General features: G+C 44.3%; 1 protein-coding gene across 1 annotated transcript; it reads right to left on the reverse strand.

Annotated features, from left to right (window-relative positions):
- Positions 1 to 15692: 15692 nt before the first annotated feature.
- LOC129355948 (melanopsin-A-like) lies at positions 15693 to 25299 on the reverse strand (the record flags this gene model as incomplete). Its single annotated transcript, XM_055025584.1, has 10 exons — positions 15693 to 15865; positions 15921 to 15999; positions 16110 to 16274; positions 16488 to 16677; positions 17772 to 17879; positions 19460 to 19615; positions 19695 to 19866; positions 20152 to 20355; positions 23806 to 23939; positions 25169 to 25299. Coding segments are annotated over 10 exons (1512 nt in total), but the record flags the coding sequence as incomplete, so codon positions are not given.
- Between the last annotated feature and the right edge of the window lie 1102 nt (positions 25300 to 26401).

Below are 26401 nucleotides of genomic sequence, written 5' to 3' on the forward strand. Positions count from 1 at the left end.
AAAGTTCACCTACTCGCCATAAAAACATAAACTGCTATATCTCCTACACAGAAACTCACAGAGGCACCAAAGTTTCTGTGATTGATCATCATCGGGTCTCCTACATTACCCTATGGTCGAATGATGACATCACTTAGGCCACGCCCCCTGAGAACAGGAAGTGTAATGTTTTACTGTGAATGTTCGCTATCCGACCCCTTTGACCTCATCAACATGAAACTGTGCCCAGACACCGAAGACATGTTGGTGTATTGAGGATTCCAACCCCGACCAGCTACGATAGAGCAGGTGGGCGTGGCGGCGTGGCGAAGTGACCTGTAACGCCATCGCCATACGTTTGGCTCTCAATACCACATTTTCGGGCTCAGCTGCTGCAAACTCACAAGGATGAATATTTATCCACTCCCCGACTGGAATCCATCACAATATTTGTAGGGCGTGGCCTAATTTCTCTATAGCGCCCCCTAGAAAACAGCAGCCCATAGGTTATGTTGTTATTAATTATTTAAATATACATTATTATAACTTTTTATTTATATATAAGTTTATTTTGTGGGTTAAAGTACAAACATTCATTCATTTTTGCTAGAAATAATACAAACAAAGTCATTCAGCAAACTTATGACACAGCGAAGTAAGAACACACTGGGGTCAGTGTTGATGGAGTACCACTGGCACCTTGTGGAGAAATACTGGTACTGCTAGTGCAATACCAGTATTGCGACAGCAGGAGGCAGTGGTACTCCATCAATGAGAAAACAGATCGACGCTACGTAATAACAGTCAGCCGGCGACAGCTGGAGCTGCAAAGTTTTCCTGAACATTTTGTTTGCTTTTTGGAGCCACAGAACTGGACTACGCTCAACATTTTGCTTGGATTTTGGAGTTGCAAATACGAACCACGCTTTGGAGCAAGAAGGCTCTGTTGGACCGGAGTTGGAGAAGTTTAATGGGCTCTTTGCACCTCAGCTTACACGTTCGGGAAACACGGCTGAAATGTTTTTCCAAGGTAACAATTAATAATGTACATCGATCCGAAACCCCAACAAGTAAGGCAAAGAAAGGTTTTAAGATGTTCGCCTCGTTATACATTCACAGATATGAAGGTGAGTTTTATTTTCTTTAAACTGCTAGCACAAGCCTGCTAGCTTTCTAGGAAAAATCTGTTATTTAATTATCTAAAGATTTCTCAGCCATTCTAACGGACACTGTTTGTGCCTTATTTTCAAGCATATTACGTGTGTTTATTGTTAACGACAATAAAGCAGCGGGGAGGGGGGGGGGCAGATTACAGTTCAGACTTTTTGCTTGAATTATGACGAAGAAAACGAGCACAGAGCTTACTCTGGTATTGGAGTTTCTAGTTCAGCTGACTGTTCAGATTCAGTTATTACTTTTAGAAAAATATGGCCGTGTTGCTTAAGATTTCTGTGTTTATTTCGTTTTATTACTTTTGCATGCTTGTTGTGAATGGCTCATTAAGACGGTGTTAGAGCGGTGTGTACGGCGTTAGCTTCAAGTGGTAGCTTTAACTTGTAGCAACGAATATTTACAAGCTGTCTTAATTGAGGATGGCTTGGAAATCCATGAAAACTTAAACAAAGTACATAGTATTGTTTTATTTGTGTCTTAAGTACGACTTTGTCTTTTATAGCAGTCATAGTTTCTGAAAGTGGAAAAAAGAGCCGCATTCGGGTATACAGTTGTGACGTCAGCGCGGCAGGTGCAAAGAGCCCATTGCTGTTCGTTTACTTTAAACAGTCGTAACTCGCGGTGCGGTGAGTAATTTATTCCTTCCTGCTGGTTCTGGAAGCCGTCATGTTTGGAACAGTTATTCTGAGGAGGATGCTAACCCAATGCCTGAGGCCTGCAACGTTTTTAATGCTAACGAAGCGCTTTACTAATTCAATAAACTGAATAGTGTGTGTGATACATCCAGTTTCATACATTGAGAGTTGTTTTGTTATTATGTATAGAAGATGTTTAAAATGTCGTTTAAAAAAGCTCTGAGAAAATGCTAAGTATCTTTTTACCGATCCATTGGGTTGTAATATTTAGTTGCAGCACTTCCTGTGATTAATACCTAATTAATGGATGGGATTCAGCCTGTGCTATTGTTCTAATGTGCTGAAAGTTACCTGTGCTCTGTTATTGTGCATTGCCCTTGGTTTATTACTGAACAGTGCGGTTTATTAAACTGATACATCTTAACCTTCACCATTTTCCTGACTCATTTCACGATAACGTTAAAGTTGCACTGCATTTACATCTCAGTTGTAGTTAACATCAAGCATGTGGGTGTGGCTTAGTGTAAAACTTTCACTATTTACCATGAAACATCAACATTAAATGACTTCAAAATGCAAGATCACAGCTGCATCATCACACTTCCTCTGTCTTTCTAGAGAACAGCCCTGAACACATTTCCATGGTCACTTGATGACCTCACTGTAGCCCCGCCCACTTTTAAGAGGCAGTCACATGTTTTTTTCTGCTGTATGTTTTACTGTTATTCTATAATTTATATGGGTTTCATCATGTGAATACTGACTAAAAACGATAACATGATGAACTCTATGAATGCTGGCTGCTGACCGAACCGCATTGGGGTGTACAAATGACGAAATGCATTACTTCGCCACGTGCATATGATCGGCTCTAAATGACACGTGGATCATCGGACTGGCGCCAAATTGGATACGTATGACCTTTGTTGACCTCTAAAGAGCAAAACAGCATTGAAATGTATTTTGGCTCCACTGCGCCCCTACATTAATCCGCCAGCTGTATTTCCTCGCTAAACCAATGAATCTATACCACATTTTTTTGCATCTTGAAGGATAGCCGCCGAACGCATAGATGCGTACCGCCTGGTGGACGGGCGCGGAAACTGCGCAACAACTTTTGTCTTAGCACGTACGCAGCTTTGATGGAAACTGAGCAACAGCTTCCGCGGTGCGGGCGGAGGCGCTGAAAACTGCGTGAGAGCTTCTGTGGTGGCTGGCGTGAGGCGGCGGTTGCTCGTACCCCGCGGTGGCAATAGGCCGGAGCGGCGCTTGGCTGCGAGGGCCGTTCGAGGCTGCTTGCAGCTTTAATTATTATTATTATTATTCTTCCACCCAAATGAATTGGCTTTTTGGGGGCTTTATCATATTCAAAAACTCACCAAACTTGGCGGAGGCCTTAAGCCTGTTTAAAATTTACGTATTTTAAAGTCGTAGCAAAAATTGCAACAGAAATGTCTCTACGGCGCCACCTAGAAATTGGAAAAACACCCTTTTTTACCCTCTGCTATTCACTTACTTTATCGTAGACACATGAAATTTGGTACACTTGTAGAACTCCCCAAGACGCTCAAAATTTACAATTAATGTCATAGTGCAAGTATCACAGGAAGTCAGCCATTTTTGATTGAAGTTCCCATTTTGACCCCATTTTTGCCGATTTTTGCCATTTACAGCCTTTGTATTTGATCTATCTCCTCCTAGGGATTTTGATTGATCGACTTCAAACTCGGTCAGTCTGTTCATAAGGCATGTCCCATCTAAAGTTATCTAAACGGTGAGTTTTTGAGTATGCTGAATGGGGGTTAGCAGGGGTCAAAGTTCACCTACTCGCCATAAAAAAAATAACTGCTATATCTCTTACACAGAAACTCACAGAAGCATCAAAGTTTCTGTGATTGATCATCATCGGGTCTTCTACAATACCCTATGGTCGAATGATGACATCACTTAGGCCACGCCCCCTGAGAACAGGAAGTGTAATGTTTTACTGTGAACTGTCGCTATCTGACCCCTTTGACCTCATCAACATGAAACTGTGCCCAGACACAGAGAACATGTTGGTGTATTGAGGATTCTAACCCCGACCAGCTTCGATGGAGCAGGTGGGCGTGGTGGCGTGGCGAAGTCACCTGTAACGCCATCGCCATACGTTTGGCTCTCAATTCCACATTTTCGGGCCCAGCTGCTGCAAACTCATAAGGATGGATCTTCATCCACTCCCCGACAGGAATCCATCACAATATTTGGTGGGCGTAGCCTAATTTCTCTATAGCGCCCCCTAGAAAACTTTAAATGATCAGCCCCAAGCCATGCTTTAACCTACAAATACGAAACTTTGTACACATGTGTACCTTGTCAGGACGTACAAAAAAGTCTCTTGGAGCCATGGTCTAAACCCCACAGGAAGTCGGCCATTTTGGATTCAAGTTCGGTTTTTTGACCCCATTTTTGCCGTTTACAGCCTTCGTATTTGATCTATCTCCTCCTAGGGATTTCGATTGATCGGCTTCAAACTCGGTCAGTCTGTTCATAAGGCATGTCTCATCTAAAGTTATCTAAATGGTGAGTTTTTGAGTATGCTGAAGGGGGTTAGCAGGGGTCAAAGTTCACCTACTCGCCATAAAAACATAAACTGCTATATCTCCTACACAGAAACTCACAGAGGCACCAAAGTTTCTGTGATTAATCATCATCGGGTTTCCTACATTACCCTATGGTCGAATGATGACATCACTTAGGCCACGCCCCCTGAGAACAGGAAGTGTAATGTTTTACTGTGAACTGTCGCTATCCGACCCCTTTGACCTCATCAACATGAAACTGTGCCAAGACACAGAACACATGTTGGTGTATTGAGGATTCCAACCCCCACCAGCTACGATAGAGCAGGTGGGCATGGCGGCATGGCGAAGTTACCTGTAACGCCATCGCCATACGTTTGGCTCTCAATACCACATTTTCGGGCTCAGCTGCTGCAAACTCACAAGGATGAATATTTCCACTCCCCGACTGGAATCCATCACAATATTTGTAGGGCGTGGCCTAATTTCTCTATAGCGCCCCCTAGAAAACAGCAGCCCATAGGTTATGTTGTTATTAATTATTTAAATATACATTATTAAACTTTTTATATATATATAAGTTTATTTTGTGGGTTAAAGTACAAACATTCATTCATTTTTGCTAGAAATAATACAAACAAAGTCATTCAGCAAAACTTATGACACAGCGAAGTAAGAACACACTGGGGTCAGTGTTGATGGAGTACTACTGGCACCTTGTGGAGAAATACTGGTACTGCTAGTGCAATACCAGTATTGCGACAGCAGGAGGCAGTGGTACTCCATCAATGAGAAAACAGATCGACGCTACGTAATAACAGTCAGCTGGCGACAGCTGGAGCTGCAGTTTTCCTGAACATTTTGCTTGCTTTTTGGAGCCACAGAACTGGACTACGCTCAACATTTTGCTTGGATTTTGGAGTTGCAAAAACGAACCACGCTTTGGAGCAAGAAGGCTCTGTTGGACCGGAGTTGGAGAAGTTTAATGGGCTATTTGCACCTCAGCTTACACGTTCGGAAAACGGCTGAAATGTTTTTCCAAGGTAACAATTAATAATGTACATCGATCCGAAACCCCAACAAGTAAGGCAAAGAAAGGTTTTAAGATGTTCGCCTCGTTATACATTCACAGATATGAAGGTGAGTTTTATTTTCTTTAAACTGCTAGCACAAGCCTGCTAGCTTTCTAGTAAAAATCTGCTATTTAATTATCTAAAGATTTCTCAGCCATTCTAACGGACACTGTTTGTGCCTTATTTTCAAGCATATTACGTGTGTTTATTGTTAACGACAATAAAGCAGCGGGGAGGGGGGGGGCAGATTACAGTTCAGAGTTTTTGCTTGAAGTATGAAGAACAAAAACGAGCACAGAGCTTACTCTGGTATCGGAGTTCTAGTTCAGCTGACTGTTCAGATTCAGAGTTATTACTTTTAGAAAAATATGGCCGTGTTGCTTAAGATTTCTGTGTTATTTCATTTTATTACTTTTGCATGCTTGTTGTGAATGGCTCATTAAGACAGTGCTTAGAGCGGTGTGTACGGCGTTAGCTTCAAGTGGTAGCTTTAACTTGTAGCAACGAATATTTACAAGCTGTCTTAATTGAGGATGGCTTGGAAATCCATGAAAACTTAAACAAAGTACATAGTATTGTTTTATTTGTGTCTTAAGTACGACTTTGTCTTTTATAGCAGTCATAGTTTCTGAAAGTGCAAAAAGAGCCGCATTCGGGTATACAGTTGTGACGTCAGCGCGGCAGGTGCTGTTCGTTTAAACAGTCGTAACTCGCGGTGCGGTGAGTAATTTATTCCTTCCTGCTGGTTCTGGAAGCCGTCATGTTTGGAACAGTTATTCTGAGGAGGATGCTAACCCAATGCCTGAGGCCTGCAACGTTTTTAATGCTAACGAAGCGCTTTACTATTCAATAAACTGAATAGTGTGTGTGATACATCCAGTTTCATACATTCAGAGTTGTTTGTTATTATGTATAGAAGATGTTTAAAATGTCGTTTGAAAGAGCTCTGAGAAAATGCTAAGTATCTTTTACCGATCCATTGGGGTTGTAATATTTAGTTGCAGCACTTCCTGTGATTAATACCTAATTAATGGATGGGATTCAGCCTGTGCTATTGTTCTAATGTGCTGAAAGTTAACTGTGCTCTCTTAATGTGCATTGCGCTTGGTTTATTACTGAACAGTGCGGTTTATTAAACTGATACATCTTAACCTTCACCATTTTCCTGACTCATTTCACAATAACGTCAAAGTTGCACTGCATTTAGATCTCAGTTGTAGTTAACATCAAGCATGTGGGTGTGGCTTAGTGTAAAACTTTCACTATTTACCATGAAACATCAACATTAAATGACTTCCAAATGCAAGATCACAGCTGCATCATCACACTTCCTCTGTCTTTCTAGAGAACAGCCCTGAACACATTTCCATGGTCACTTGATGACCTCACTGTAGCCCCGCACACTTTTAAGAGGCAGTCACATGTTTTTTCTGCTGTATGTTTTACTGTTATTCTATAATTTATATGGATTTCATCATGTGAATACTGACTAAAAACGATAACATGATGAACTCTATGAATGCTGGCTGCTGACCGAACCGCATTGGGGTGTAGAAATGACGAAATGCATTACTTCGCCATGTGCATATGATCGGCTCTAAATGACACGTGGATCATCGGACTGGTGCCAAATTGGATACGTATGAACTTTGTTGACCTCTAAAGAGCAAAACAGCATTGAAATGTATTTTGGCTCCACTGCGCCCCTACATTAATCCGCCAGCTATATTTCCTCGCTAAACCAATGAATCTATACCACATTTTTTTGCATCGTGAAGGATAGCCGCCGAACGCACAGATGCGTACCGCCTGGTGGACAGGCGCGGAAACTGCGCAACAACATCTGTCTTAGCACGTGCGCAGCGTTGATGGAAACTGAGCAACAGCTTCCGCGGTGCGGGCGGAGGCGCTGAAAACTGCGTGAGAGCTTCTGTAGTGGCTGGCGTGAGGCGTCGGTTGCTCGTACCCCGCGGTGGCAATAGGCCGGAGCGGCGCTTGGCTGCGAGGGCCGTTCGAGGCTGCTTGCAGCTTTAATTCTTATTATTCTTCCACCCAAATAAATTGGCTTTTTGAGGGCTTTATCATATTCAAAAACTCACCAAACTTGGCGGACGCATAAAGGGAGTTTCAAAATTTTGTATTTTAAGGTCATTGCAATAATCGCACAAGAAACGGCTCAAGAGCGCCACCTTGAAATTTTCAAAGGACCCTTTGCTATTCACTTACTTTATCCTACAGACATGAAATTTGGTACACTTGTAGAGCTCCCCAAGACGCTCAAAATTTACAATTAATGTCATAGTGCAAGTATCACAGGAAGTCAGCCATTTTGGATAGAAGTTCGGATTTTGAGCCCATTTTTGCCGTTTACAGCCTTCATATTTGATCTATCTCCTCCTAGGGATTTTGATTGATCGGCTTCAAACTCGGTCAGTCTGTTCATAAGGCATGTCCCATCTAAAGTTATCTAAACGGTGAGTTTTTGAGTATGCTGAAGGGGGGTTAGCAGGGGTCAAAGTTCACCTACTCGCCGTAAAAAATAAACTGTTATATCTCCTACACAGAAACTCACACAGGCACCAAAATTACTGTTGTTGATCATCATCGGGTCTACTACAATACCCTATGGTCGAATGATGACATCACTTAGGCCACGCCCCCTGAGAACAGGAAGTGTAATGTTTTACTGTGAACGGTCGCTATCTGACCCCTTTGACCTCATCAACATGAAACTGTGCCCAGACACAGAAAACATGTTGGTGTATTGAGGATTCCAACCCTGACCAGCTTTGATGGAGCAGGTGGGCGTGGCGGCGTGGCGAAGTGACCTGTAACGCCATCGCCATACGTTTGGCTCTAAATTCCACGTTTTCAGGCCCAGCTGCTGCAAACTCACAAGGATGGATCTTCATCCACTCCCCGACAGGAATCCATCAGAATATTTGGTGGGCGTAGCCTAATTTCTCCATAGCGCCCCCTAGAAAACTTAAAATGATCAGCCCCAAGCCATGCTTTAACCTACAAATACGAAACTTTGTACACATATGTACCTTGTCAGGACATACAAAAAAGTCTCTTGGAGCCATGGTCTAAACCCCACAGGAAGTCGGCCATTTTGGATTCAAGTTCGGTTTTTTACTCCATTTTTGCCGTTTACAGCCTTCATATTTGATCTATCTCCTCCTAGGGATTTCGATTGATCGGCTTCAAACTCGGTCAGTCTGTTCATAAGGCATGTCCCATCTAAAGTTATCTAAACGGTGAGTTTTTGAGTATGCTGAAGGGGGGTTAGCAGGGGTCAAAGTTCACCTACTCGCGGTAAAAAAATAAACTGTTATATCTCCTACACAGAAACTCACACAGGCACCAAAATTACTGTTGTTGATCATCATCGGGTCTACTACAATACCCTATGGTCGAATGATGACATCACTTAGGCCACGCCCCCTGAGAACAGGAAGTGTAATGTTTTACTGTGAATGGTCGCTATCTGACCCCTTTGACCTCATCAACATGAAACTGTGCCCAGACACAGAAAACATGTTGGTGTATTGAGGATTCCAACCCTGACCAGCTTTGATGGAGCAGGTGGGCGTGGCGGCGTGGCGAAGTGACCTGTAACGCCATCGCCATACGTTTGGCTCTAAATTCCACATTTTCAGGCCCAGCTGCTGCAAACTCACAAGGATGGATCTTCATCCACTCCCCGACAGGAATCCATCAGAATATTTGGTGGGCGTGGCCTAATTTCTTTATAGCGCCCCCTAGAAAACTTAAAATGATCAGCCCCAAGCCATGCTTTAACCTACAAATACGAAACTTTGTACACATATGTACCTTGTCAGGACATACAAAAAAGTCTCTTGGAGCCATGGTCTAAACCCCACAGGAAGTCGGCCATTTTGGATTCAAGTTCGGTTTTTTACTCCATTTTTGCCGTTTACAGCCTTCATATTTGATCTATCTCCTCCTAGGGATTTCGATTGATCGGCTTCAAACTCCGTCAGTCTGTTCATAAGGCATGTCCCATCTAAAGTTATCTAAACGGTGAGTTTTTGAGTATGCTGAAGGGGGGTTAGCAGGGGTCAAAGTTCACCTACTCGCCGTAAAAAAATAAACTGCTATATCTCCTACACAGAAACTCACACAGGTACCAAAATTACTGTTGTTGATCATCATCGGGTCTACTACAATACCCTATGGTCGAATGATGACATCACTTAGGCCACGCCCCCTGAGAACAGGAAGTGTCATGTTTTACTGTCAAAGGTCGCTATCTGACCCCTTTGACCTCATCAACATGAAACTGTGCCAAGACACAGAAAACATGTTGGTGTATTGAGGATTCCAACCCCGACCAGCTTCGATGGAGCAGGTGGGCATGGCGGCGTGGCGAAGTGAACTGTAACGCCATCGCCATACGTTTGGCTCTCAATTTTATTTTTAAAGTTTTATTTTTTTAAATAATTTTGTGGGTTAGAGTACAAACATTCATTAATTTTGGCTAGAAATAATACACAAACATCGTCATTCAGCAAAACGTTTATTCACTATACAAATGACAGCTCCGCTGAGTAAAATGGGGTCAGGTTGATGGAGTACCACTGCCCCCTGGTTGCGCAATAATGGTACTGCTGGCGCAATACCAGTATTGCGCCAGCAGGAGCAGTGGTACTCCATCAATGAGAAAACAGATCTACGGCGAACAGCCGTCAAAACGTTTCGAGCGCGTTTGCCGTGAGATTTCCAAAAGGATAGCGGTTACATTTAACCTGAAATGTTATATGTAAGCCCTCAGATAATATTTGTTGGCTTAAAACACGGAGTAAATGTAGCGTTTTGTTAATAGCTGTTATTTAATACCGCAAGTAAATGCATCAATTCCAGCCGTCTGTGCCTTACTGGTCAGTTAAGTGTAACTGTCGTGGAGCTGCTACGTCACAGCAGTCGGCCGGCGACAGCTGGAGCTGCGAAGTTTTCCTGAACATTTTGCCTGCTTTTAGGAGCCACAGAACTGGACTACGCTCAACATTTTGCTTGTGTTTTGGAGTTGGAAATCCGAACCACGCTTTTGAGCAAGAAGGCTCTGTTGGACCGGAGTTGGAGCAGTTTTAATGCACTCTTTGCACCTGAGCTTCCGCGTTCCGGAAATACGGCTCAAATGTTTTTCCAAGGTAACAATTAATAATGTACATCGATCCGAAGCCCACACAAGTAAGCCGGAGAAAAGTTTTAAGATGTTTGCCTCGTTATACATTCACAGATATGAAGGTGAGTTTTATTTTCTCTAAACTGCTAGCACAAGCCAGCTAGCTTGTGCTAGCAGGGATTATTCTCTGACATTTTTCTAGTAAAAATCTGCTATTTAATTATCTAAAGATTTCTCAGCCATTCTAACGGACACTGTTTGTGCCTTATTTTCAAGCATATTACGTGTGTTTATTGTTAACGACAATAAAGCAGCGGGGAGGGGGGGGGGGCAGATTACAGTTCAGAGTTTTTGCTTGAAGTATGACGAAGAAAAACGAGCACAGAGCTTACTCTGGTATCGGAGTTCTAGTTCAGCTGACTGTTCAGATTCAGAGTTATTACTTTTAGAAAAATATGGCCGTGTTGCTTAAGATTTCTGTGTTATTTCGTTTTATTACTTTTGCATGCTTGTTGTGAATGGCTCATTAAGACGGTGTTTAGAACGGTGTGTACGGCGTTAGCTTCAAGAGGTAGCTTTAACCTGTAGCAACCAATATTTACAAGCTGTCTTAATTGAGGATCGCTTGGAAATCCATGAAAACCTAAACAAAGTACATAGTATTGTTTTATTTGAGTCTTAAGTACGACTTTGTCTTTTATAGCAGTCATAGTTTCTGAAAGTGGAAAAAAGAGCCGCATTCTGGTATACAGTTGTGACGTCAGCGCGGCAGGTGCAAAGAGCCATTGCTGTTCGTTTAAACAGTCGTAACTCGCGGTGCGGTGAGTAATTTATTCCTTCCTGCTGGTTCTGGAAGCCGTCATGTTTGGAACAGTTATTCTGAGGAGGATGCTAACCCAATGCCTGAGGCCTGCAACGTTTTTAATGCTAACGAAGCGCTTTACTAATTCAATAAACTGAATAGTGTGTGTGATACATCCAGTTTCATACATTGAGAGTTGTTTGTTATTATGTATAGAAGATGTTTAAAATGTCGTTTGAAAGAGCTCTGAAAAAATGCTAAGTATCTTTTTACCGATCCATTGGGGTTGTAATATTTAGTTGCAGCACTTCCTGTGATTAATACCTAATTAATGGATGGGATTGAGCCTGTGCTATTGTTCTAAAGTGCTGAAAGTTAACTGTGCTCTGTTATTGTGCATTGCCTTGGTTTATTACTGAACAGTACGGTTTATTAAACTGATACATCTTAACCTTCACCATTTTCCTGACTCATTTCACGATAACGTCAAAGTTGCACTGCATTTAGATCTCAGTTGTAGTTAACATCAAGCATGTGGGTGTGGCTTAGTGTAAAACTTTCACTATTTACCATGAAACATCAACATTAAATGACTTCCAAATGCAAGATCACAGCTGCATCATCACACTTCCTCTGTCTTTCTAGAGAACAGCCCTGAACACATTTCCATGGTCACTTGATGACCTCACTGTAGCCCCGCCCACTTTTAAGAGGCAGTCACATGTTTTTTCTGCTGTATGTTTTACTGTTATTCTATAATTTATATGGGTTTCATCATGTGAATACTGACTAAAAACGATAACATGATGAACTCTATGAATGCTGGCTGCTGACCGAACCGCATTGGGGTGTAGAAATGACGAAATGCATTACTTCGCCATGTGCATATGATCGGCTGTAAATGACACGTGGATCATCCGACTGACGACAAATTGGATACGTATGACCTTTGTTGACCTCTAAAGAGCAAAACAGCATTGAAATGTATTTTGGCTCCACTGCGCCCCTACATTAATCCGCCAGCTATATTTCCTCGCTAAACCAATGAATATACCACATTTTTTTGCATCGTGAAGGATAGCTGCCGAACGCATAGATGCGTACCGCCTGGTGGACGGGCGCGGAAACTGCGCAACAACTTCTGTCTTAGCACGTGCGCAGCGTTGATGGAAACTGAGCAACAGCTTCCGCGGTGCGGGCGGAGGCGCTGAAAACTGCGTGAGAGCTTCTGTGGTGGCTGGCGTGAGGCGGCGGTTGCTCGTACCCCGCGGTGGCAATAGGCCGGAGCGGCGCTTGGCTGCGAGGGCCGTTCGAGGCTGCTTGCAGCTTTAATTATTTCTTTCCTTCCTACGGAAAGTTTTTGTTGATATCAGAGGTTTGTGGTGAATTTCTATCCTAAAGAAGAAAACGATATAAAACTCCTGCCAATCCGCGCTGAGACGCTGCGGCCGGTTGCTCCTCTTCTGAAACAAAAATGGCTTCCAGAACTTCATCATGTAAACAACAAGCAACTTACCGAAAGGTAAATGACCGAGAAACAAACATGGCGCTCCCGCCTCTCCAGCAGGTCAAGTACAAGGCGCCAAAATACTAGGCCTCGGTCAAAACTGAGATGATTTCAGGATAACCGCAAAAGTCCTTCATGCTGGCCGCTCACTCGACGTCCTGAGAGATCGGGAACACCCGGTTTAATCTCGGTTTAATCCGGGTTTCAGTGGATGAACGTCCGACCCGCCTCTTTTTTAAAACGATGATGATGAAGCTGCGCCATGTCTCTATGTAGCACAGCGCATGCGCCTCACGCTCATAAATAACAAACATGGCGCCGTTCGGAAGGTTGCCAGATCTGAGTTTCTAGTCCAAATGCAACGTGAGACCGTCATAACTGAAAAACAACAGTCTGTATCTCCAGCTCTTCTAAAGCTAATGCTAATAGCACGATATGTATCATCGCTAGTTTATTCTTCATGTAGTTTCAGAATAATTTAGAGAAACACAATTTTGATAGATGAAATTTATTAAAACTTTTCACTCTCCATTCTGTTTTTTGATCCATCTTTTAGTCATAAGTTTACCAATAAATTTGTTATTTAAATAAGTACAGTAAAATTTCTGAAATACTTTTTTATTTTTGATTAATTTATGCAAAGTCAACAGACCTTATATATTCAGTTTGGATTTCATTTCAGTAAAAGTCATGGGCTTCCTGTTCTGATGTTTCTTAACTAACTGAACTTTATTTCCTGGTCGGATCCATCGCTGTGCAGATCATCTCCATGGAAAGGGAGACGCTCATCCTCCACCAAACAGTCACATCCATTTTTCTGCCAACAGCAGCTCTAGTTTATATCGACACCGAAGAGACGAGTTCCGGAGAACCAGAATATTTTAGATCCAGTGATGAGATGAAAACCTGGATCTGATCTGAAGGATCCAGGAGAACCAGACTGGAGACATTCCTGGTCCCGATTCTTAGTTTGATTCTTTTTTCCTCAGAGTGTAGCGATGTGATGTTGTTACACTAGATTGTTAAGTGGGAGGGTGTTCCGATGGGAAATTCTGAGCACCGGCAGCTTTATTTTGAAAGGACGACAGATCCATTGTAATCCAGCAGGTAACTTCCTGTCTCCAAATTATTATTTTTATTAACCTTTCATGTGTTGTAAATAGAAATGGGAATTATTATTGTTGCTGTTGAACATATTTAGTTCATGGGTCATTATTTCTAGTATCAGTTTGGAGTTTAAAAATAAATTAGTGGATCATACCATTGTAGGCTGTGAAAGGTTTTCCCACACACTCTCGGTCGCGCTCTTTCTGTTCGGATTCCGTGGGAGAAGGCGCTGTGCGGGACTGAAAAGTACACTGTTCTGATTGATACTATTTTCTGCCATTTGAATGCAGGTGCATTAAAATCATCTGCACATCAGCTGTTGTTTGGCTTTTCTTGCCTCAAAAAGACACAACGCAGGATTAACTACGCTACAAGAGCATCACTAATAGTTCTAGAACAGAACCACAGAGCGGCTGGGCTGGAGAACGGATCTTTATTTAGAAAATAAACCGGGTCAACACGGGTCGGCATAAATACTCAGAACATTTACAGCTTCAGGATCACGAACATTAATATTTACTCTGCAGGTCTGGTAGGTGACAGAACCACTCAAGGTTCTGGACTGGAGGTTCTGCTCCAGTTTTAGTGACCAAACAAAAACCGTCCAGAAAACAAAAAGCAGAGAAACATTCCAGCTATGCTGGCTGGACCGGAACATCCCGACCCAAACGGGGCCACAAGGTCGTTCACCTGGAGCTCAAAACTCTCAGTGACATCATGTCATCTGGAACCAATCAGCTTCAGGACAGGGTTCTGTTCCGGTTCAGTGGCCGGCTTTGGGTTCCAGAACCAGAAAACATCTAAACATTCAGAACAATAAAAAGTGAAACAGGAAAAACATTCCATAAATACACAACAACAAACATGAACATCTGGATTCCTCCCTCAGGGGAACGAACCATCAGAAGCTGACCCTGGACCGGTTCTCTTTGGGGTGGTTCAGTCGGAACCAGCCAATCATAGCAGAGGACATCTGTACAGGTTTGCAGATGTTTTCTGATCAGATTGAGATCTCATCAGAACCGTCCAGCTGGTTCTGCTCCCTTGCCGTCTCAGTTAATCCCGATCCGGATTCTGTCCCGACATCTTTCTGTCTGAATCTGGATTATATTGTTTAAAGCTGACTTGATTAATTTGGTTTGTTTTCAATGACAGCTCAGCAGTGGTGGGGACTGCTAGCTAACTGGTTAGCTGTGCTGATGCTAAAGCGCTAACCATTCAGCTAACGCTAATGTGATAACCACAAATTTAGTTTGAGTAACCAGAAACATTATTTTCTCTAATGCTAACATGCTAACCACAAGCACTAACCATGATTGTCAGTACCATTAATGCTAAAGTTCAATTACAATTCATTATCTGGTGGAAGCTGACATTAAAGCGCTAAAAAAACATTAGCTCAGCTTCTGGCAGATTAGCAGATTAGCGCCCACCACTGCAGTTTGTTTAGTTTTCCCCTCAGTCTTCATGAAGGTTGAAGATCTTTGTCACATTAAAATAACTTGAATAGTTGTAAACTCTGGTTTTATCTGCTGAGATCTGCACCAGTCATATGACTGGTGGGCGGGGCTCTACCCTGGCCCGCCCCCAGGGCTCCGCTGGAGGCTTTGGGCCGGGACGTCCGCGAGCCGCTCCGGCCAATGGACAGGAAGGGGCTGGTCTCTGAGGTGATGACGATGCTGGGATCCGGCCGATCTGTCCCCTCATCAGGTGTCCCTCTGAGGCGTCCCCGCTCTGTCCAGGGAGGCAGGGACATAGAGGTCAGAGGTCAGCAGGGACAACATGAAGGGCACTGGAGGTAATGGACGGTCGTCTCCACTCACATTTGGGACACTGCTGCGTTCGCTGACTCCTCCCATGGACATGGTGTCAACGACGTCTGGAGAGACAAAGAGACCAGATGTCAGCAGGGACAAACAAAAGGACAGACAGACGGTCTCTGAAGTCCACAAGGACGAATTGGAACAGGTCCTGTTCGACCAGAGAGCCAGAACCAGGAGATCCAGACTGGTCCTGAAGGAAGGACATCGTCCCTCCAGACGTCCCACAGCAGCAGATGGCGCCGTAACAGAGTTCAGACGAAACAAATCTGAGTGAAACCAGATCCAGATCAGACATTTTACCTTTTCAAAGATTCCTGAGTCATGGTTCCTCAGCTTGGCCTTGAAGCTGGTCGACCGTTTTCCGCCTGGCGTCTCGGCGGTGTCTCTGCTGATGTCACAGGAAACCTGGCGACTAGCCGGCCGCGAGCCCAGACTGGACAGATCGGCCTCCGTGTCCGTCAGACCCTGCAACAGGAACGCTATGCTCAGCGTCCCTTCCTGTCCGCAGAAAGTGACAGGAAGAGACGCTTTCTGTAGACAGAACCATAACCGTAAGCAGTTCAAATTTTTTAAAATGCTTATGGGGGCCAGAACAGCTCAGCACTACTTCCTCTCTGCAGAGCAAACACTCAGCACTACTTCCTCTCTGCAGAGGAAACGCTGCAGTGTGGGTCTCACCGATTCGCTGTCGGAGCCGGAGGAGAGGCGGGACTTGGCTGCGCTGTGCCGGTATTGGCTGCTGATGTCGGAGTTCTGGCTGGTGACGGTGGAGCGGCGCGTTGACAGGAAGCTGCTGCTGGAGGAGTGAAGGTCACGCAGACGGACACACAGCGCACCCAGACACGGGACGTACTTGGCCAGAGCCAGCCTAGAACCACAGAAGAAGAAACTCTGAGCCACTAACACCAGCAGTTCCGACCAGCAGGGGGCGGCGCCAGATCCCCTGATGGACACGGGTCATTAACCTGTAAAACCCTTCCTGTGGAGTTTAATTCAGCGCTCCAGTTAGCAGCCATTAGGATGATTCAGATTTCATCAATTAACGTCCTGATCGATCCGATCAGCTGCCGCTTTCTCTGGAGCGTCAGCTGACCCACTTCTGTTTATCCCCTCATTCTGAACCGCAGCATCAGACCCGCCGTCTGAAACGGGTCAAAATTTACACAAAATCAACTAAATTATTTCATAATCAAATCGTTATTGCAGTACAGGAGGCATGTTCTGTTTCAGTGGGCAATTCACAGATTTAACACATTTTTAAAATGAAATAAATTCTTGTTGTAAAGACGACATTGTAATATAGAAATAAAATAAATAGAGAGAGAAAATTACAAATTTGGGCCAAAATAGTCTAGTCAAAGTACTGGTGGGCCAAGAAAAAATTATTTATTTTGACTTTTTATGGATCAAATATTTCTATTTTTCAAATTATTTTAGGTTTAGTGAACAAATGTATTTAAAGTTATTAAACAAGATTTGGATCATGGTTTTATTTATAAAGTTCAATAAGTGAAATAAACCTTTTAAATATAAAAGTTTGTTTTATATTTAATAAAGTCGTTTTTCTAGTGAAACTTTCTGGATAAACGTGTTTCTATGTATTATAAAACTCTGGTTATAAACATGTTAATAATTTATGTTGTACTTTATATTTTCCTTTCAAGGAAAATTATCTCTGTAATAATTTTACCCTGATTAAAATCAAAAAGGTTAATAAACAAATTTTTTGAACTGCTTATGTGGGCCAGAACAAATCACTCAAAGGGCCCCAAACGGGTCCCGAGACGCAATTTGGACCCCTGTCTTAGGGCCTCCGGGCCAGCAGGGGGCCACCAAGATTTAAGAAACAACTTGGTGTGTTTGAATGAAAATGGGTCAGAGTTTCAAATGTAAATTTAATGGAGAGATAATTATGCTAACCCAGCTGATCGCTAAATGCCCTGCTGGCCCAGCAAGTCTCACCTGTACTTCGGGTGAGTGATGGCGTAGATGATGGGGTTGTGGATGGCGGAGGCCTTGGCGATGACGGCGGGAACGGAGTTCATGTAGGGGGTCAACATGTCCGCGTACCTGAAGCAGAGACAATCAGAACGCGTCGTTCAGCCCTCAGCGGTGTCTGTCAGGCACCAACCTGACAAAATCATGGTCTGGTTAATGTTTGGTTTCTTAAAAGAGCGCCCCCAGCTGGTGAAAAGAGGAAGATTTTACTTGATCTAATAGTTTTTCCCAGTAATCCACTCATTTCTGGTGAAAGTTTGATCTTTTGCAGTAAAAGATGCATCTCCAGCTAAAATACTTTGATGATGATGATGTCTCACATGACATCATCATGTGAGAAGCTCAAGCTGGACACTAATACAGCGCAGAGCCAATCTGGTGACGAATTATAGATTAATGACTGGACAGAAAATGTGATTAACAGGAGATTCTTCCAGCATGTGAAGCAGCTGAAGCTAAAACTGAACTGGGAGTTCTGGTGGAACAAAGTTAAACACCAACAAGATTTTTTTTCATCTTAAATGTAAAATGTTTATATTTATTGTTCAGTTTTGGTTTACTGACTGTTCTGTTTTTCTTTTATTAAATTAATCTCATAGTTTCAGTCCTGGTGTCTATAGATGCTTCATCTTCTTCTACTGTGAGTTATTTTTCTCAGAATCTTAGCCAAATCCAGTATATTACCGTGCTCCTGCTGTTAGCATTAGCTTAATGTTTGTACTGAGGTGTTTGTGTAGATCAGTCAAACATTTCTTGATATGTGGGGGAAAGTCAGACCTGCATGGCTTCATAATGGCTCCTCATCATGGTGTCATGTAGCAGCATGAAGGGCAGCTATCATGAAGCTCATGGCTCATGATGGCTGCGTCATGAAGCTGCGTCAGGGGGAAACCTCAGACCAGGTCACAGAGTAATAATGCTGATGGCTTTTATTAAATGTACGGCGTCACCAGAGGCTTTTTGACCAGCTGGGCAGGGTGCCGGTTTGTTAAGTCTCTAATTTGCTGTAGAAATCTTTACTTTCTTAAATGAAAACTGACCAGAAGACCTTGCTATCACTGCTTAGATAGAAACTGTATAAACCATGGTCACTTTTCCTCAAGCTTGATTTGTTTCAGATGTTTCTTAAAATGATCATAAATATGATGATTAATTAGCTGTGTGTGTGTGACAACGTGTGTGTGTCTGTGCGTGCGTGTGCATGCGTGTGTGTGTGTGTGTGTGTGTGCGTGTGTGTGTGTGTGTGTGTGTGTGCGTGTGTGTGTGTGTGCATGTGTGTGTGTGTGCGTGCGTGTGTGTGTGTGCGTGTGTGTGTGTGCGTGTGTGTGTGTGTGCGTGCGTGTGTGTGTGTGTGTGTGTGTGTGTGCGTGTGTGTGCGTGTGTGTGTGTGTGTGTGTGCGTGCGTGTGTGTGTGTCTGTGCGTGCGTGTGCATGCGTGTGTGTGTGCGTGCGTGCATGCGTGTGTGTCGGCGTGTGTGTGTGCATCCATGCGTGTGTGTGTGTCGGCGTGTGTGTGCGTGCGTGTGTGTGTGCATGCATGCATGCGTGTGTGTGTGCATGCATGCATGCGTGTGTGTGTGTCGGCGTGTGTGTGTGTGCATGCAAGTGTGTGTGCATGCAAGTGTGTGTGCATGCATGTGTGTGTGTCCTACCCTGCGAAGGCGGTGAGAGCGACGGCGGAGTACGGCGACCAGGACACGACGTACAGCAGGATGACGATCAGAGCGATCTTCGCCATCTTCCATTCATTCTGCAGTCGGTGGAAACTCTTCACTGCGTCCCGAGAGCTGCTGAGCTTCCCCACCGCCCTGCACACACACACACACACACACACGGTGGGTCGATGGGCCTCCAGCCCCACAGCACCTGAACAGAACCGGGACCGACCGGTTGGTGGAGCGGATGGCTCTGAAGATGAAGACATAGCAGTAGATGATGATGAAGAGTGGCAGGAAGAAGATGAAGATGAAGAGCAGCATGGTGTAGGCCCGCACCGAGGGGGTAAAGGTCATGTAGTCCCAGGTACAGGAGGTGAGGAGGCCTTCAGGTACGTAGGCACCTGGAGAGAGAGTCAGATGTGATTTCTGCTCAACCAGCATTTCAGGATCATTTTGATTCCAGAATCTTAATTATTTTATCTTTTCTTTGTTTTAGATATTAAAAATGTCCTCCACTTCCAGACTTAAATGTTGATTAGAAAAAAGTTTATTCATCTTTCAGATCAGATCTTTCATTATTTTGTCATTATCATCATATCACTGCAACAGGCCCAGTCGTCATGACGACGACGTCATCATCGTGATGATGACGTCATAGTCATGATGATGTCACCGCGCGTTCTCACTCCAGCCGAAGAAAGGCGGAAGGCTCCAGCCCAGCGAATACGCCCACACTGCCAGCAGGATGAGGAGCGCCCGTTTCCGTGACAACACGCCGATGGAGGTCAGAGGGCGTGTGATGACGAAGTAACGGTCGATGGCGATCACCATCAGCGTGATCATGGAGCAGATCCCAAAGAGGGCGCCGCAGAAGGCGTACAGCTCACAGCCTGCAGGGGAGAAGAAGAATGACGGATCAGTCGGTTCTGGTTCTGGTTCCAACACGGAATCACAACCAGTCTGGACAAACAGAACCAGACACATCTCTGGACTCAGTCAGACAGATGGACAGGTCAGATCAATCTTCCTGTTGGAAGAGATGATCTGAACACAGCCGGAACCAGTCAGGAACCAATCAGAATCCAGTCAGGAACCAATCAGGAACCACTCAGGAACCAATCAGAATCCAGTCAGGAACCAATCAGAATCCAGTCAGGAACCAATCAGAATCCAGTCAGGAACCAATCAGGAACCACTCAGGAACCAATCAGGAACCAATCAGAATCCAGTCAGGAACCAATCAGAATCCAGTCAGGAACCAATCAGGAACCAATCAGAATCCAGTCAGGAACCAATCAGAATCCAGTCAGGAACCAATCAGAATCCAGTCAGGAACCAATCAGGAACCAATCAGAATCCAGTCAGGAACCAATCAGAATCCAGTCAGGAACCAATCAGAATCCAGTCAGGAACCAATCAGGAACCAATCAGAATCCACTCAGGAACCAATCAGGAACCACTTATGAACCAATCAGGAACCAGTCAGGAACCAATCAGGAACCAGTTAAAATCCAGTCAGGAACCAGTCAGGAACCACTCAGGAACCAATCAGAATCCAGTCAGGAACCAGTTAGAATCCAGTCAGGAACCAATCAGGAACCAGTCAGGAAACAATCAGAATCCAGTCAGGAACCAATCAGGAACCAGTCAGGAACCAATCAGGAACCAGTTAAAATCCAGTCAGGAACCAGTCAGGAACCAGTCAGGAACCAATCAGGAACCAATCAGAATCCAGTCACGAACCAATCAGGAACCAATCAGAATCCAGTCACGAACCAATCAGGAACCAGTCAGAATCCAGTCAGGAACCACTCAGGAACCAATCAGAATCCAGTCAGGAACCAATCAGGAACCACTCAGGAACCAATCAGAATCCAGTCAGGAACCAATCAGGAACCAATCAGAATCCAGTCAGGAACCAATCAGAATCCAGTCAGGAACCAGTCAGGAACCAATCAGGAACCACTCAGGAACCAATCAGAATCCAGTCAGGAACCAATCAGGAACCACTCAGGAACCAATCAGGAACCACTCAGGAACCAATCAGAATCCAGTCAGGAACCAATCAGGAACCACTCAGGAACCAATCAGGAACCAATCAGAATCCAGTCAGGAACCAATCAGAATCCAGTCAGGAACCAATCAGAATCCAGTCAGGAACCAATCAGGAACCAATCAGAATCCAGTCAGGAACCAATCAGAATCCAGTCAGGAACCAATCAGAATCCAGTCAGGAACCAATCAGGAACCAATCAGAATCCACTCAGGAACCAATCAGGAACCACTTATGAACCAATCAGGAACCAGTCAGGAACCAATCAGGAACCAGTTAAAATCCAGTCAGGAACCAGTCAGGAACCACTCAGGAACCAATCAGAATCCAGTCAGGAACCAATCAGGAACCAATCAGAATCCAGTCACGAACCAATCAGGAACCAATCAGGAACCAATCAGAAACCACTCAGGAACCAATCAGAATCCAGTCAGGAACCAATCAGGAACCACTCAGGAACCAATCAGGAACCACTCAGGAACCAATCAGAATCCAGTCAGGAACCAATCAGGAACCACTCAGGAACCAATCAGGAACCAATCAGAATCCAGTCAGGAACCAATCAGAATCCAGTCAGGAACCAATCAGAATCCAGTCAGGAACCAATCAGGAACCAATCAGAATCCAGTCAGGAACCAATCAGAATCCAGTCAGGAACCACTCAGGAACCAATCAGAATCCAGTCAGAAACCAATCAGAATCCACTCAGGAACCAATCAGGAACCACTTATGAACCAATCAGGAACCAGTCAGGAACCAATCAGGAACCAGTTAAAATCCAGTCAGGAACCAGTCAGGAACCACTCAGGAACCAATCAGAATCCAGTCAGGAACCAATCAGGAACCAATCAGAATCCAGTCACGAACCAATCAGGAACCAATCAGAATCCAGTCACGAACCAATCAGGAACCAGTCAGAATCCAGTCACGAACCGATCAGGAACCAGTTAGAATCCAGTCAGGAACCACTCAGGAACCAATCAGAATCCAGTCAAGAACCAATCAGGAACCAATCAGAATCCAGTCAGGAACCAATCAGGAACCAGTCAGAATCCAGTCAGTAACCAGTCAGAATCCAGTCAGGAACCAGTTAGAATCCAGTCAGGAACCAATCAGGAACCAGTCAGGAAACAATCAGAATCCAGTCAGGAACCAATCAGGAACCAGTCAGGAACCAATCAGGAACCAGTTAAAATCCAGTCAGGAACCAGTCAGGAACCACTCAGGAACCAATCAGGAACCAATCAGAATCCAGTCACGAACCAATCAGGAACCAATCAGAATCCAGTCAGGAACCACTCAGGAACCAATCAGAATCCAGTCAAGAACCAATCAGGAACCAGTCAGAATCCAGTCAGGAACCAATCAGGAACCAGTCAGAATCCAGTCAGGAACCAGTTAGAATCCAGTCAGGAACCAATCAGGAACCAATCAGAATCCAGTCAGGAACCAATCAGGAACCACTCAGGAACCAATCAGAATCCAGTCAGGAACCAATCAGAATCCAGTCAGGAACCAATCAGGAACCACTTATGAACCAATCAGGAACCAGTCAGGAACCAGTTAAAATCCAGTCAGGAACCACTCAGGAACCAATCAGAATCCAGTCAGGAACCAATCAGGAACCAATCAGAATCCAGTCACGAACCAATCAGGAACCAATCAGAATCCAGTCACGAACCAATCAGGAACCAGTCAGAATCCAGTCACGAACCGATCAGGAACCAGTTAGAATCCAGTCAGGAACCACTCAGGAACCAATCAGAATCCAGTCAAGAACCAATCAGGAACCAGTCAGGAACCAATCAGAATCCAGTCAGGAACCAATCAGGAACCAGTCAGAATCCAGTCAGGAACCAGTTAGAATCCAGTCAGGAACCAATCAGGAACCACTGAGGAACCAATCAGAATCCAGTCAGGAACCAATCAGGAACCAGTCAGGAACCAATCAGAATCCAGTCAGGAACCAATCAGAATCCAGTCAGGAACCAATCAGGAACCAGTCAGGAACCAGTCAGGAACCAATCAGAATCCAGTCAGGAACCAGTCAAGGGAAGCGGTTCCAGTTTGCCGCCCCCTGGTGTTCAGCCTCTGTAACTGCTCTTTAACAGCTCTCAGCTGTCGGTTCTGTAACCATGGCAGAAAATTTACTCTGAAAATCCAGAAACAGTTTTTTAAATGACTGAAAAATGATCCGGAGTCATTTATGAGACATAAACTCCTCCAGCCTGTGGCGCCCCCTGCTGGATGAAGCCCTCCCCGCTCCTCAGCCGGTTGCCACGGTTACCTTTCTCTCCAAAGATCCACCTCTTTTTCATGCTGGTGGTGAAGAAGACGGGCGACTGGGTGATGCACATCAGCAGGTCGGTGACGGCCAGGTTGATGATGAACATGTTGGCCGGCGTCCGCAGGCTGCGGCTCCTGCAGGAGACAGAAATACCGGAAGTACTAAAAGTAACAATAAATAACACAACAAAACTAACAATTAATTAAAATGTGAAGCTAAAAAACGCATACATAAAGAAAACTAAGATAACTAAAAAGAAATACATAAATGAATGAAAACTTAAATAAAAACTTTTCTTGCATCATGTTAATGGACATTTCTGCCAGAAGGTGGCGCCTCTGTGCTGTTAGGGATTTAAAGCGTTTTGAAAATATTTCCTTTCATTTTTTTTTATAATTTGGTTTTCAGCTGTTTATGTTGAATGAACTGTACTCAGTCAATATCTAAACTTGTTCTTCTTTACAGCAAGTTTTTAAATGTTTTGACCAATCCTTAAATTTCATCATTTCAAGAAACAGATGAACATTATGAAGTTAAAACTGAATACAGAAGTTTGATGTTGAACTGAGAAAACTACAAAAATGATTGAATAAAATAAATATACATTTTATTTTAAGATCAAAACTTGATATTTTTCCCAGGTGTAACATTTTTGGTGTTGATTTAACCCCATAGTCCAGGTCAAATTCAGGATTTCTGCCAAATCGGTTTCAAAAGTTTATCTACAAAAATAAAATATTTTCTTGAAGAAACAAAATGACACAAAAGAACTGAATCTACCTTCAGTGATTCCCGATCAATAACAGCAGATCTGATCGATTTTTATATTTAGATAAATTTACTTTAACTCTTTTCATCATTTTTTAAGTTTAACAGTATTAATGTGAATGCTTTAGGTTTTCAGATTGTTTCTGCGTTCCTGTTTTAACTTCAGGATGAACTCGGTTCGTGGTTCTGATGGAAAGATTCTGGATCAGAACCATCAGAATTAAATCTTCTGGTTTTCCTCTAAATAAACGTCGATCGATGAAGCGGACGTCAGAAACCGGCTGGATCGAATCGTTCCCCAACTCAAACAAAGATGTTTGCTGAGCAGTGATGGATCAGTTCACCGGCTCTGATATCTGGCCTTTTGTTGAGGAAATCAGATCTTTAGGTATTTTCTGTTGTGAAAGAAAAATTACTCCTTTTAATTCTCAGCTAAATTACTCTTAGTGAAAAGAAGCCTCCAAATTTAGTTTAAATGAAATAATAAAGTATTTGAATGAAATAATAAAATGTAGCAGCATTGAGAGGACATTTCATTGACCAATGGTCAGAAACGGTTCTGACCATATTTGGTTGCAGGAAGTATTCTCTGTACCTGCTGAAGGCGTAGATCACCAGGAAGTTCCCGACCACACCTGTGACGCCGATGACCAGGATGATGGAGCCGATGGTGTAGTGGGCGTGGTCAGGGACGTCCACAGTGGGAAATGGATGGGGGGGCGGCCATCATCGCCGCCTGGTGGATAAATAGCGTTACAGCTAGCTGGGCTACATCGCCTGGTGGATAATAGCGTTACAGCTAGCTGAGGCTACATCGCCGCCTGGTGGATAAATAGCGTTACAGCTAGCTGAGGCTACATCGCCGCCTGGTGGATAAATAGCGTTACAGCTAGCTGAGGCTACATCGCCGCCTGGTGGATAAATAGCGTTACAGCTAGCTGAGGCTACATCGCCGCCTGGTGGATAATAGCGTTACAGCTAGCTGAGGCACATCGCCGCCTGTGGATAAATAGCGTTACAGCTAGCTGAGGCCACATCGCCGCCTGGTGGATAAATAGCGTTACAGCTAGCTGAGGCCACATCGCCGCCTGGTGGATAAATAGCGTTACAGCTAGCTGAGGCCACATCGCCGCCTGGTGGATAAATAGCGTTACAGCTAGCTGAGGCCACATCGCCGCCTGGTGGATAAATAGCGTTACAGCTAGCTGAGGCTACATCGCCGCCTGGTGGATAAATAGCGTTACAGCTAGCTGAGGCTACATCGCCGCCTGGTGGATAAATAGCGTTACAGCTAGCTGAGGCTACATCGCCGCCTGGTGGATAAATAGCGTTACAGCTAGCTGAGGCTACATCGCCGCCTGGTGGATAAATAGCGTTACAGCTAGCTGAGGCTACATCGCCGCCTGGTGGATAAATAGCGTTACAGCTAGCTGAGGCTACATCGCCGCCTGGTGGATAAATAGCGTTACAGCTAGCTGAGGCTACATCGCCGCCTGGTGGAAAATAGCGTTACAGCTAGCTGAGGCTACATCGCCGCCTGGTGGATAAATAGCGTTACAGCTAGCTGAGGCTACATCGCCGCCTGGTGGATAAATAGCGTTACAGCTAGCTGAGGCTACATCGCCGCCTGGTGGATAAATAGCGTTACAGCTAGCTGAGGCTACATCGCCGCCTGGTGGATAAATAGCGTTACAGCTACTGAGGCTACATCGCCGCCTGGTGGATAAATAGCGTTACAGCTAGCTGAGGCCACATCGCCGCCTGGTGGATAAATAGCGTTACAGCTAGCTGAGGCCACATCGCCGCCTGGTGGATAAATAGCGTTACA

The sequence above is a fragment of the Poeciliopsis prolifica genome, unplaced genomic scaffold, assembly GCF_027474105.1.
Source record: "Poeciliopsis prolifica strain line A6 unplaced genomic scaffold, Auburn_PproV2 SCAFFOLD151, whole genome shotgun sequence".
Classification (NCBI taxonomy): Eukaryota; Metazoa; Chordata; class Actinopteri; order Cyprinodontiformes; family Poeciliidae; genus Poeciliopsis; species Poeciliopsis prolifica.